The 15,621-nt window shown below is 41.3% G+C and overlaps 1 protein-coding gene across 1 annotated transcript; it reads left to right on the top strand.

The window, feature by feature from the left end:
* The first annotated feature begins 1,025 nt into the window (after positions 1 to 1,025).
* On the top strand, positions 1,026 to 13,875 carry LOC129833929 (histidine-rich glycoprotein-like). The gene is made up of 2 exons (XM_055898750.1): positions 1,026 to 1,110; positions 12,980 to 13,875. The coding sequence occupies exons 1-2, from the start codon at positions 1,026 to 1,028 to the stop codon at positions 13,873 to 13,875; spliced, it is 981 nt and encodes a 326-aa protein (XP_055754725.1).
* The last annotated feature ends 1,746 nt before the right edge of the window (positions 13,876 to 15,621 follow it).

Here is a 15,621-nt window from a genome sequence, read left to right as displayed (position 1 = left end):
CGTGCCACCAGGCCGTAGGGAGGAAACAGGGCCGTGCCACCAGGCCGTAGGGAGGAAACAGGGCCGTGCCACCAGGCTGTAGGGAGGAGACTGGGCCGTGCCACCAGGCCGTAGGGAGGAGACTGGGCCGTGCCACCAGGCCGTAGGGAGGAAACAGGGCCGTGCCACCAGGCTGTAGGGAGGAAACAGGGCCGTGCCACCAGGCCGTAGGGAGGAGACTGGGCCGTGCCACCAGGCTGTAGGGAGGAGACTGGGCCGTGCCACCAGGCCGTAGGGAGGAAACAGGGCCGTGCCACCAGGCTGTAGGGAGGAGACTGGGCCGTGCCACCAGGCCGTAGGGAGGAAACAGGGCCGTGCCACCAGGCCGTAGGGAGGAAACAGGGCCGTGCCACCAGGCTGTAGGGAGGAGACTGGGCCGTGCCACCAGGCCGTAGGGAGGAGACTGGGCCGTGCCACCAGGCCGTAGGGAGGAAACAGGGCCGTGCCACCAGGCTGTAGGGAGGAGACTGGGCCGTGCCACCAGGCTGTAGGGAGGACACAGGGCCCTGCCACCAGGCCGTAGGGAGGAGACTGGGCCGTGCCACCAGGCTGTAGGGAGGAAACAGGGCCCTGCCACCAGGCTGTAGGGAGGAAACAGGGCCGTGCCACCAGGCTTTAGGGAGGAGACTGGGCCGTGCCACCAGGCCGTAGGGAGGAAACAGGGCCGTGCCACCAGGCTGTAGGGAGGAAACAGGGCCGTGCCACCAGGCCGTAGGGAGGAAACAGGGCCGTGCCACCAGGCTGTAGGGAGGAGACTGGGCCGTGCCACCAGGCTGTAGGGAGGAAACTGGTCCGTGCCACCAGGCTGTAGGGAGGAAACAGGGCCATGCCACCAGGCTGTAGGGAGGAAACTGGTCCGTGCCACCAGGCTGTAGGGAGGAAACTGGTCCGTGCCACCAGGCTGTAGGGAGGAAACTGGTCCGTGCCACCAGGCTGTAGGGAGGTAAAAGGGCCGTGCCACCAGGCTGTAGGGAGGAAACAGGGCCATGCCACCAGGCTGTAGGGAGGAAACAGGGCCGTGCCACCAGGCTGTAGGGAGGAAACAGGGCCATGCCACCAGGCTGTATGGAGGTAACAGGTAAGGGAGGATAACAGCATAAGATGGTATTATCTGATGATAACACAACAGTAAACAAAGAGAGTAGCATAATTCAACACTGCAAGCACGACACAAAACGCAGAAATAAAATATAAATCATGCCTTACCTTTGACGAAATTCTTTTGTTGGCACTCCAATATGTCCCATAAACATCACAAATGGTCCTTTTGTTCGATTAATTCCGTCGATATATATCCAAAATGTCCATTTATTTGGACCGTTTCATCCAGAAAAACACAGCTTCCAACTTTCGCCAAGTCACTACAAAATATATCAAAAGTTACATGTAAACTTTACCAAAACATTTCAAACAACTTTTGTAATACAACGTTAGGTATTTTTAAACGTTAATAATCGATCAATTTGAAGACGGGATGATCTGTGTTCAATACAAAAAGAAAACAAACTGACGCAACTTTTTTCGTAACGTGCCTCTCTCAAAAAATGTACTTCATGAGACCCTCATTTACGATAGCCCTACTTCTTCATTACACAAAGGAATAACCCCAACCGATTTCCAAGGACTGGTGACATCCAGTGGAAGCGGTAGGAACTACAAGCAAGTCCATTAGAAATCTGGTGTCTCTAAGAAAACCCATTGAAAAGACTGACATCAAAAAAATACAAATTCTGAATGGTTTGTCCTCGGGGTTTTGCCTGCTACATACGTTCTGTTATTCTCACAGACATGATTCAAACAGTTTTAGAAACTTCAGAGTGTTTTCTATCCAAATCTACTAATAACATGCATATCTTATATTCTGGGGATGAGTAGCAAGCAGTTGAATTTTGGCATGCTATTTTTCCGAAAGTGAAAATGCTGCCCCTTGCCCTCAAGAAGTTTTTAATATTGCGGAAAGTATGTTGCTTCCATCAATGTAATTGTCTGCATCATTTCCAATCCCCCATATATTTTTGGGGTAAATATATACATACATGCATACATATACACATATATACATACACATACCTATCTAGACATACTTTTTTAAAGAATATACCTAAACTATTATTCACCGCAAACGTTACAACCCAATTGGAGTAAACTAATAAACACTTCGGCTTTTACCTTCAATTTATACATCTTATACACATTTTACAGACACAGTCTACTTTACAATAGTTCTCTCTTGTTTGTTCTTAGTCCTTCCTCTATTTCTGATGTCCATTCAGTTTGATTTGTAACTGTGCTATTTCACAAAAGTTCTGAACCTATATACATTTTACAGATCCCGTATGTTTTACATTGTTTATCTTGTTATTAGTCCCACCCTTCAGCTCCATTCAACCCCTGCCATCTATCTATCATCTATTATTGATTGATTGACTATGGCTTTTCAAATCCCCCAGTATTGCTATCTGTAGCATTAGTTCCAGGCAAATTTTGCAATTCTTCAGCCATTCCTGGACCTGTGATCAAAAACGAGCTACATTTGGACAATACCAAAATAAATGATCTAATGACCCTGCCTCCTCACAGCAGAATCTGCAGAGCTGGGAAGATTGTATCCCCCATATATATAACATTCTATTAGTTGCAAGAATTTTGTACAATAATTAAAATTGAAAAATTCGAAGTTTTGAATCCGGCGTTGTTTTGCGTATCAATTCATAAACCATGTGCCATGGAATGGGTACATCGAAAATCTCTTCCCAACTATTTTGCAATTTATATGGCACAGCTGTAAGTTTTTTGGTGCTTAAATGAAATTGGTATATGTTTTTATTTATCACACTTTTCTTTAACCATTTATGTTCTTTAATACAGGGCCGACATACAAGTTCCTTACTTTTTCCCATTCTACTTGCCTCTTCCATTTTTGTGGTAATGCTGCAATTAATTGGTTGTAATTTTGGGTAGAGCAGACATTTCATATGTCTGTGTTAGCTGCATGTGTGGCATAACTCCACCAGTCCTATTTATGATATCATTCACTAAAATTATACATTTTTGAAAAATTTCTTTGAAAAATACAGTTTTTCTATCAATTGGTATATTTGAATTTAACCACAATATTTATATTATTTGTTGTGTCTTTTCAGGTGGATTAAACTGAAATTGCAACCAACTTTCTAAGGCTTGTTTAAAAAATAAAGATATTTTGGAGATTATTTCCTTTTCAAACAACCGAAAGTGAGCAGGTGTAATCTGAATAAAGGGAAAAAGGCCCTTCTTGAATATAGGATGAGACATTCTTACCAATTTACTAGAGAACCAGTTTGGATTTAAGTATAACTTTTGTATGACTGATGCCTTTAGCAAGAGGTCTAATGCTTTAATATTTAATACTTTCTGCCCTCCAAATTCATATTCGTTATATAAATAGGCCCTTTTAATTTTATCTGGCTTGCCGTTCCAAATAAAATTTAATATTTTTTGTTCATATAATTTTAAAAGCAGGTCACTGGGTGTAGGCAAAACCACAAGCAAATAGGTAAACTGTGATATGACTAAAGAGTAAATCAGGGAGATTTTTCCACAAATGGACAGGTATTTTCCTTTCCATGGTAGCAAGATCTTATCTATTTTTGCTAACTTTCTATAGAAACGTATTGGCTTGAGATCATTTCTTTCTTTTGGGATTTGCATACCGAGTATGTCCACATCTCCGTCAGACCATTTAATTGTTAACCTGTTTGGGGTGCAAGCCCGAAATCGGAACGAAAATGACAACAGCTGCAGGGCGCGAAATTCAAAATCAATTTTTTTTTAATATTTAACTTTCACACATTAACAAGTCCAATACAGCATTTGAAAGATAAACATCTTGTCAATCCAGCCAACATGTCCGATTTTTTAAATGTTTTACAGAGAAAACACCACATATATTTATGTTAGCTCACCACCAAATACAAAAGTGGACAGACACGTATGAATATGATTATGATGTATGAATTATGATTCAAGTAGCATGCACAAGCCAACCGAAATAAACTAAAACCAACCTAAAGAACCCAGAAAAAACTACCTCAGATGACAGTCATATAACATGTTACACAATAAATCTATGTTTTGTTCATAAAAAGTGCATATTTTAGCTATAAATCAGTTTTACATTGATGCTACCATAAATGCTACCACATAGCTACAGCCTGAATCCAGACGGGAGTAGCCAGAGAAAATACATACACCAACGTCGACTACTAATTACACCTCATAAAACATTTCAGAAAAACATATGGTGGATAGCTAATGAAAGACAAATATCGTGTGAATAAAGCCAATATTTCCGATTTTTGAAGTGTTTTACAGCGAAAACACAATATATCGTTATATTAGCTAACAACATAAGCTAGCATAAGGCAGCACTAGCATAAGTCAAGCGCTAGCCTAGCACAGTTAGCAGAGTTAGCATAGCACAGTTCGACAGATATATGAAAAAGCATCCCAAATTGGGTCCTTATCTTTGTTGATATTCCATCAGAATGTTGTAACGGGGTCCAATGTCCAGTAGTCTTTAGTTGGGTTCCAGAACGAACTATTTCCCTCTTTGGTTAGCAAGCACAATAGCATTGCGGCGCTAACCTCTCCTTCTTCAAAAAATTCTTCCAAAACATCACGTCTAAGTCCAGAAGAAATTGCAATAATATAATTAAAGTATATTGAAAAAACATACTTTAGGATGATTTTGTGACATGTATCAAATAATATCGAAGTCAGAGATCATATTCACCGTTATCGACCTTCTTCCAGAAGCCGAGACCAAATTATGCTTCGCGCCCGGAATTTTTTTTTAACTGCGCAGGTCTTACAAGAAGGTGTGTTATTCAGTCCATGGACGAGATATTCGACTGCTTTCAATTCTCACTTCCGCATTACAGACTGATGAAGGCGTGTGACGTGTTTCTACGGTCCTAAGTCTAATGGCCTTTTATAGACAAGGTCTTAAAGAGACACATCGCATTTTGGAAATCTCAATTCGGCTGGGAAAATGGCTGTAAAAATATTTCTGTTCGACTTAGAGAAACAATTCAAACCTTTTTAGAAACTATAGACTGTTATCTATCCAACAGTAGTAAATATATGCATATTGTAAAATAAAAAGTTTCTTAGGAGGCCGTTTGAAAATGTGCACATATTTTCCAGTTTTTTCAATATTCAGCTTGCAGCCCAAACAGGTTAAACTACATGGTAATGTAAAATTTGCATTTCTTAGTGATCCAATACGTAATATAGTACATTTATCATAATTTGGTTTTAATCCAGAGAGGATAGCAAAAGTATCTAGATCCTCTAAGAGGCTGTGGAGAGACTCTAATTGTGGTTTTAAAAGAAAACATGAATCAGCAGCGTTCAATGACACCTTAGTTTTTAAGCCACGGATTTCAAATCCCTTAATATTATTGTTTGATCTAATCTTAACAGGTAACATTTCGATGGCAATAATAAATAGATATGCCGATAGTGGACAACCTTGTTTCACTCCTCTAGATAGTTTAAAACTTTCTGAGATGTAGCCATTATTTACTATTTTACACCTAGGATTACTATACATAACTTTAACCCATTTTAAAAGAGATTCCCAAAAATTGAAATATTCTAGGCATTTATATATAAACTCCAGTCATACTTTATCAAAAGCCTTTTCAAAATCAGCTATGAAAACCAGGCCTGGTGTCCCCGATATTTCATAGTATTCTATTGTTTCCAGTACCTGTCTTATATTATCTCCAATGTATCGTCCATGTAAAAAACCTGTCTGATTAGGATGAATAATATCTGACAAAACTTTAAAAATTATATGCGCCAAGCATTGTGCTAGGATTTTTGCGTCACACCACTGAAGTGTAAGAGGTCTCCAATTTTTTTACTGGACTGGATCTTTATTTATACCCCTTGGGTCCTGTTTCAGTAATAATGATATCAGACCTTCTTGTTGCGTGTCCGATAATCTACCATTTATATAGGAGTGGTTAAAACATGCTAAGAATTGTCCTTTGTGTATATAAAAAAAAATTGTATACTTCCACTGGTATGCCAACCAGCCCTGGAGTTTTCCCAGACTTAAAGGCTTTAATTGCATCAAGAAGTTCTTCCTCTGTAATTTGGCCTTCACATGAGTCTTTCTGTACAGATGTTAATTTGACATTATTATTAGGAAAAAAATCCATACAATTAGTTTCAGTTAGTGGAGATGGAGGAGCCTGAAACGAAAATATATTCTTAAAGTACTTTACTTCCTCTTTCAAAATATCATTTGGTGAATCATTGGTGACTCCATCATTTGTAACAAGTTTTAATAAACATTTTTTGGTAGCATTTCTATATTGAAGATTGAAAATAGAATTTGGTGCATTTTCCCCATATTCCATCCAGTTCACTTTATTTTTATAATATATTACACTGGATCTTTCTTAAATAAGTTTTTTCATTTATTTTTGTTTTTCCTCTAACTTATTCTGTTCCTCTATGGTACTGTTAATATGGACTCTTTTGATCTAAATTGCTTTTGTTTTATAGATGAGTACTGAATTGCATGGCATCTAAATGCACACTTAAAAGTGTCCCATACAATACGGGGATCTGCTGTACCTATGTTATGTCTGAAAAAGTCAGTTATAAATTATTCTGTCCTATTTCTAAACAATTTATCATCTAGTAGGCTTTGATTAAATTACCAATATCCTCGCCCACGTGAAAATTCTGTAAGAGTAAAATATATGCCAATTATGTGATGATCCGATCGCATTCTGTCCCCTATCAACACTTTTTAAACTTTTGGTGCCAGAGAGAATGACATAAGAAAGTAGTCAAGACGACTAGCTTGATTAAACCTCCTCCATGTATATCTCACTAGGTCAGGGTATTTAAGTCTCCATATATACACCAATTCCAATATATCCATGACATTCATGATTTCCTTAAGTGCCTGAGGGTGATAGTTTTTAGTGTGATTTCCTTTCCGGTCCATAGAGTTATTTAAGACCGTATTAAAATCTCCCACTATAATAATAGAGTCTAGTTTTGCTTGTAGAGTTGATAAATTCTTATATGTATTTTCAAAGAAGCTTGGATCATCATTATTCGGACCGTACAGGTTAATGAGTCATATCTGTTTATTGTCCAATAACATATTTAAAATAATCCATCTACCTTGAGGATCTGTTTGGACAAGTTGCACATTTGGATCAAAATTATTATTAATTAAAACCATCACCCCTTTTCAATTTCTTTGCCCATGGGAGAAATATATTTCACCCCCCCAGTTCTTTTTCCACAAAAACTTAATCTAAAACTGTTGAATGGGTTTCCTTTAAACAATAGATATTATATTCCTTCTCTTTTAGCCAGGTAAATACTGATCGTCCTTTCTTATTATCTGCTAGGCCATTATAATTGTAACTGGCTATACTTATTTCACCACTTACCAGAATGAGACACAACTTTCAATTATTTTTATCAAAATATATGTTTGTAAACGTACCATTAAAAAGTAACATGATGATTGAGTGTCTACATAGCTGTACCATGATATTTGCATTGCTACTAAGTAAACCTCCAATTGGTCCATACTATTCCACCCGCTAAAAGCCCTCTTCATCCCGAGTTGGGTTGTCATCCCAAGGCAGACCACCCTCGGCCCCCTGTATCCCATAGCCCTGAACCGACTGGGATCCATCCTTTGAAAAGAGCACACAGTGCCATTTACAGAACAGAAGTAGATCAACTGCCAAATGCATTTCCATCGCCCTCACCTCGATTTGTATTATATATAGCTGTGGATCATCCTCTATTGTCCCTAACATCTTTTACTCCTTTGCAACAGTTGTGGGATACACACATACACCCACAAACACTCAACCCTTACCCCCCACACAACCATAAGCTTTCACTTTCTCAACAATTGCACCATCCAAGAGCCCAACTCAATATAGGTCTTGATTTACAAATGCATTTACAGTTGCAGCTGCATGAGAAGGCCTGCAAGACCGCGCCAAAAATGGGCAGAAATTGAGAGATTTTTTAACCATTGTCACATCCTAGATGATGGAGGTCAAATGAACACCTTTTCCCTGAAACACCCACAATACGGTCACCCGTCATGACCATGTTCCCAAGCATCTCCATGCAGTCCGACTTTGATTTTGTGCCACCAGGGTCACAATAATATACCCCCTCTCCGAATGTCTGAGTGTGACCACCCTCCCCATGGGTTACTGCAGCTAGTGTTGCCAGCCCTGCCACTGCCTGGGTGGGGGCACCCCCACCGGAATCCCCACCGGCTAGGTACAAGATCGGCAAGGATCTCATTAGCAGCTTTGAAAATTTCCTTGTGTAGTATGCTCTCCCTTTAGGGGGCTTTGGCTTTGCAGGACCAACCCTGCCAAGCAGGCTCAGAATCTTTTGATCTATTTTAGCTGTCCCCCCATCCGTCATCAGTCGTGTCAAGGTTCCCCCAAGCCACCAGAACAACATACACACACAGACACCAGCGTCCTTCACTGAAACACTGCATGCGTCCCAAATTCTTCCCTCTTCTTTATATAGTGCACAAGTTTTGACCGGGGCTTAACGTTTTGCACTATAATCAGAATATGGTTCCATTAGTATGCAGTCCCAGAGTACTGTCAGCCACGTTGATTCCTGTCACCTCCTCGTTCACACAGTCACAAAGTCACACACAAACACACAAACACACACACACACACACACACACACACATACACACACACACACACACACACATACACACACAAACACCTGTTCACCCCGCAGATGATTTCAACGACATTCACCAAGCTAGATAACTCACTACATAATACTGTTTCCTCCTGATACGTAACATTAGATATGTTGCTACTGCTCCTCCTTTACAACACAGCACCTTACAGTGTGTTTGAGAGCATTGAGTTTTGCCAGAAGATACAATACAAAACCTATTGAATGGCTGCATCCCAGAATGCACCCTGTTCAGTAAACTACTTCTGACCAGGTGTCAGGTAAAGAGTAGCACGCTTCCATTATCAGCCTGATCACCTGAAATATAATTAGACTTTTGGTCCTTTTGGTACAGTACCAGTCAAATGTTTATTAGACAGAGGAGAACATTAGAGAGAGGAGAACATTAGAGAGAGGGGAACATTAGACAGAGGAGAACATTAGAGAGAGGAGAACATTAGAAAGGAGAACATTGGAGAGAGGAGAACATTAGAGAGAGGAGAACATTAGAGAGAGGAGAACATTAGAGAGAGGGGAACATTAGACAGAGGAGAACATTAGAGAGAGGAGAACATTAGAGAGAGGGGAACATTAGACAGAGGAGAACATTAGAGAAAGGAGAACATTAGAGAGAGGAGAACATTAGAGAGAGGAGAACATTAGACAGAGGAGAACATTAGAGAGAGGAGAACATTAGAGAGAGGAGAACATTAGACAGAGGAGAACATTAGAGAGGAGAACATTAGACAGAGGAGAACATTAGAAAGATGAGAACATTAGACAGAGGAGAACATTAGAGAGAGGAGAACATTAGAGAGAGGAGAACATTAGAGAGAGGAGAACATTAGAGAGAGGAGAACATTAGACAGAGGAGAACATTAGAGAGAGGAGAACATTAGAGAGAGGAGAACTTTAGAAAGATGAGAACATTAGACAGAGGAGAACATTAGAGAGAGGAGAACATTAGACAGAGGAGAACATTAGACAGAGGAGAACATTAGACAGAGAAGAACATTAGAGAGAGGAGAACATTAGACAGAGGAGAACATTAGAAAGGAGAACATTAGAGAGAGGAGAACATTAGAGATGAGAACATTAGAGAGAGGAGAACATTAGAGAGGAGAACATTAGACAGAGGAGAACATTAGAGAGAGGAGAACATTAGAGAGGATAACATTAGAGAGAGGAGAACATTAGAGAGGAGAACATTAGACAGAGGAGAACATTAGAGAGAGGAGAACATTAGAGAGAGGAGAACATTAGAGAGATGAGAACATTAGAGAGGAGAACATTAGAGATGAGAACATTAGAGAGATGAGAACATTAGAGAGAGGAGATCATTAGAAAGGAGAACATTAGAGAGAGGAGAACATTAGAGATGAGAACATTAGAGAGAGGAGAACATTAGAGAGATGAGAACATTAGAGAGAGGAGAACATTAGAGAGAGGAGAACATTAGAGAGGAGAACATTAGAGAGATGAGAACATTAGAGAGATGAGAACATTAGAGAGAGGAGAACATTAGAGAGAGGAGAACATTAGAGAGATGAGAACATTAGAGAGAGGAGAACATTAGAGAGAGGAGAACATTAGAGAGAGGAGAACATTAGAGAGAGGAGAACATTAGAAAGGAGAGCATTAGAGAGAGGAGAACATTAGAGATGAGAACATTAGAGAGAGGAGAACATTAGAGAGGAGAACATTAGAGAGGAGAATATTAGAGAGAGGAGAACATTAGAGAGAGGAGAACATTAGAAAGAGGAGAACATTAGAGAGAGGAGAACATTAGAGAGAGGAGAACATTAGAGAGAGGAGAACATTAGAAAGAGGAGAACATTAGACAGAGGAGAACATTAGAGAGAGGAACAGAGTTATAGTCCCAGTCAAAAGTTTGGACACACCTAATCATTCAACTTTTGACAGGTACTGTATGCATAGATAAATGTATGTATATATATATATATACACACTACGAGTCAAAAGTTTTAGAGCACCTACTCATTCAAGGGTTTTTCTTTATTTATACTATTTTCTACATTGTATAATAATATTGAAGACATCAAAACTATGAAATAACACATATGGAATCACGTAGTAACCATAAAACTGTTAAATAAATCAAAATATATTTAAGATTTTAGATTCTTCAAGTAGCCACCCTTGATCTTGATGACAGCTTTGCACATGCTTGGCATTCTCCCGAAGACACCCCTGCATTGTCTTGGCTATGTGATTAGGGTCCAACTAGGGATACACCAATAATTTCAGTCAACTAATACAGGGTACCTGCTGGTTTCAGTCAACTAATACAGGGTACCTGCTGGTTTCAGTCAACTAATACAGGGTACCTGCTGGTTTCAGTCAACTAATAGAGGTTACCTGCTGATTTCAGTCAACTAATAGAGGGTACCTGCTGATTTCAGTCAACTAATAGAGGTTACCTGATGATTTCAGTCAACTAATACAGGGTACCTGCTGATTTCAGTCAACTAATAGAGGGTACCTGCTGGTTTCAGTCAACTAATAGAGGTTACCTGCTGATTTCAGTCAACTAATACAGGGTACCTGCTGATTTCAGTCAACTAATACAGGGTACCTGCTGATTTCAGTCAACTAATACAGGGTACCTGCTGATTTCAGTCAACTAATAGAGGGTACCTGCTGGTTTCAGTCAACTAATAGAGGTTACCTGCTGATTTCAGTCAACTAATACAGGGTACCTGCTGATTTCAGTCAACTAATACAGGGTACCTGCTGATTTCAGTCAACTAATAAAGGGTACCTGCTGATTTCAGTCAACTAATACAGGGTACCTGCTGATTTCAGTCAACTAATACAGGGTACCTACTGATTTCAGTCAACTAATACAGGGTACCTGCTGATTTCAGTCAACTAATACAGGGTACCTGCTGATTTCAGTCAACTAATACAGGGTACCTGCTGATTTCAGTCAACTAATACAGGGTACCTGCTGATTTCAGTCAACTAATAAAGGGTACCTGCTGATTTCAGTCAACTAATACAGGGTACCTGCTGGTTTCAGTCAACTAATACAGGGTACCTGCTGATTTCAGTCAACTAATACAGGGTACCTGCTGATTTCAGTCAACTAATACAGGGTACCTGCTGATTTCAGTCAACTAATACAGGGTACCTGCTGATTTCAGTCAACTAATACAGGGTACCTGCTGATTTCAGTCAACTAATACAGGGTACCTGCTGATTTCAGTCAACTAATACAGGGTACCTGCTGATTTCATAGCTGATATCCCCCCCAACTCACATGCAACATGTTTTCCACTTTGCCTCATGAGATGAGAGCTACATTCACTCGGGAATGTTAATCATGTGTTTTGCGAATGTACAATTAGACCGACTGTTTGTTGGTGCCATAATTATACTGAGTCATAACATGTGTACCAAATGGCACCCTATGCCCCCCCCCCCCCCCCCACCCAAAGGGCACTATATAGGGAATAGACCATGGCACAATGGGGCACTACTGTATGTGCACTTATGTACATTTGAGACACAGTCCAACAATCCATTCTTGCAGCATGCACCATGTTATGTGTAGTAAGGTTGTGTTAGATGTGTAGTAAGGTTGTGTTAGATGATGACCTTCTGTTGGTTTGTCTGTGTATTCATTATCATGTATAACAGCATATGATATGAGTAATACTCCCCCCCCCTGCAGCTAGATAGTGTGTACTCCCCAAATGGCACCTTAGCTTAATGATTAGAGCCTATTGGCTCTGGTCAAATGTAGCTCACTATAAAGGGAAAGGGAATGGCCTTGTGTACTTTCCTGTGCTGTATATCTCTGGCTCCTGGCAGCATACTCGGTAATAAGAAAATAATTCACTTCCATGTTAATTGGAGAGAAATGACTGAGACAAAAAACTCTCTGACCTCTCGAGGGTTGCGCCTAGAAAGAGAAAAGATGAGTCTCAAATGTGTTCCTGTTATCGTGCTCTACTTTTGACCCTGGCCCACGGGGCTCTGGGAACCCACTGACGTCTGGGATACGGACACTGTTTGTGTCATCTGTGCAGTTTTTTGACGTGGCAACTCGAGCATGCTGGAATGATCTCCTGATGTTGTACAATAAACTGTGTTTACGTCCTAAATGGCCCCCTATTCCCTAGTCCCTCTACTTTAGTGCACTACTTTTGACCAGTGCCCTATGAGATCCACTATGGGAACCACTATGGGAACCACTATGGGAACCACTATGAGAACCACTATGGGAACCACTATGGGAACCACTATGAGAACCACTATGGGAACCACTATGAGAACCACTATGAGAACCACTATGAGAACCCCTATGGGAACCACTATGAGAACCACTATGGAAACCACTATGAGAACCACTATGGGAACCCCTATGGGAACCACTATGAGAACCACTATGGAAACCACTATGGGAACCCCTATGGGAACCCCTATGAGAACCACTATGAGAACCCCTATGGGAACCCCTATGGGAACCACTATGAGAACCCCTATGGAAACCACTATGGGAACCCCTATGGGAACCCCTATGGAAACCACTATGAGAAGCCCTATGGGAACCCCTATGGGAACCCCTATGGGAACCCCTATGAGAACCACTATGAGAACCCCTATGGGAACCACTATGGGAACCACTATGAGAACCCCTATGGGAACCCCTATGAGAACCCCTATGGAAACCGCTATGAGAACCACTATGGGAACCACTATGGGAACCACTATGGGAACCACTATGGGAACCCCTTTGAGAACCACTATGGGAACCACTATGGGAACCACTATGGGAACCACTATGGGAACCCCTTTGAGAACCACTATGGGAACCACTATGGGAACCACTATGAGAATCACTATGGGAACCACTATGGGAACCACTATGGGAACCACTATGGGAACCACTATGGGAACCCATTTGAGAACCACTATGGGAACCACTATGGGAACCACTATGAGAACCACTATGAGAACCACTATGGGAACCCCCTTGAGAACCACTATGGGAACCACTATGGGAACCACTATGGGAACACCATGAGAACCACTATGGGAACACCATGAGAACCACTATGGGAACCACTATGAGAACCACTATGAGAACCACTATGGGAACCCCTATGGGAACTACTATGAGAACCCCTATGGGAACTACTATGAGAACCCCTATGGGAACACCATGAGAACCACTATGGGAACCACTATGAGAACCACTATGAGAACCACTATGGGAACCCCTATGGGAACTACTATGAGAACCCCTATGGGAACTACTATGAGAATCACTATGGGAACCACTATGGGAACCACTATGAGAACCCCTATGGGAACACCATGAGAACTACTATGAGAATCACTATGGGAACCACTATGGGAACCACTATGAGAACCACTATGGGAACCCCTTTGAGAACCACTATGAGAACCACTATGGGAACCGCTATCGGAACCCCTTTGAGAACCACTGTGCACTATTGTACCTTTTGGGACGTAGCCTAACACGGGGATGAGAGTCTAACATGATTTATGTGGATGGTCACACTTTTGGTGTGGTGTCTGTTTGTTGAGATGTGATGGCACCATCTCGATACTCTATATGTAGGCTCAGCGGAGGAGGAAGGGGAATGAATGAATTTAAAAACAATACACCGAATACAACAATGCAGTTGAAAACAAAATGTGAACAAGAATAATAAATAAAAGTAACAAGTAATTAAAGAGCAGCAGTAAAATAACAATAGCGAGACTATATACAGGGGGGGTACCGGTACAGAGTCAATGTGCGGGGGCACCGGTTAGTTGAGGTAATATGTAGATGTAGGTAGAGTTATTAAACTGACTATGCATAGATGATAACAACAGAGAGTAGCAGCAGCTTAAAAGAGTGTGGCGGTGGGGGGGTGGGGGCGGCGCAATGTACATAGTCCGGGCGGCCATTTGATTAATTGTTCAGCAGTCTTATGTCTTGGGGGTAGAAGCTGTTAACGAGCATTTTGGACGTAGACTTGACGCTCCGGTACCGATTGCCGTGCGGCAGCAGAGAAAACAGTCTATAACTAGGGTGACTGGAGTATTTGACAATTTTTTCGGGCCTTCCAATGGCACCGCATAATACAGCATATAGGTCCTGGATGGCAGGAAGCTTGGCCCCAGTGATGTACTGGGCTGTACTCACTACTTCTGTACCGCCTTACGGTCGGATGCCAAGCAGTTTCCATACCAGGTGATGATGCTACCGGTCAGGATGCTCTCGATGGTGCAGCTGTAGAAATTTGTGAGGATCTGGGGACCCATGCCAAATATTTTCAGTCCGCAGGTTTACTAAAGTGTTATTTCTAGTAGCTATGTTGACTTGATGTTAACTAATATGATGCCAACGATGTAGGCTGTGTGTAGCGGTTAGCGGCTATAATATGAAGGTGTGGCTTGGATTTTTTTTTTCTTGCCTGGTCACAGGCAGCTGATGTGTTGTGCACTGAAGTCCACAAGCGAAGGGAAAAGGTGAGAGGAGGAGAGGGCATAGATGCGAGAAGGAATACAACGTGGCTGTTATGACAGTGAACTGTGTTTACGTGCCATCAGGGGTGCCTTCATTCCCTTTGATTCTGTTCAAATACGTTTCTTAAAACAGAAGCTAAAAGAATGTAATGGGTATAAACATACATTCATTTGTCCAATAAAAACTCTCTTTTGCAACTGTTGGACTAATGATTATGCCCTAGATCAGCTAGATGCAGGCAAGAGTGTGCAAGACGGTATTGAATGTATCTTGACCTGTGTTCCTACGTTGTAAACTTTAATTCATAGGCT

The sequence above is a fragment of the Salvelinus fontinalis genome, chromosome 34 (assembly GCF_029448725.1).
Source record: "Salvelinus fontinalis isolate EN_2023a chromosome 34, ASM2944872v1, whole genome shotgun sequence".
In the NCBI taxonomy this organism is placed as follows: domain Eukaryota; kingdom Metazoa; phylum Chordata; class Actinopteri; order Salmoniformes; family Salmonidae; genus Salvelinus; species Salvelinus fontinalis.
Note: the sequence above shows the minus strand (reverse complement) of the source record. Positions and strands in the feature narration are given on the sequence as shown.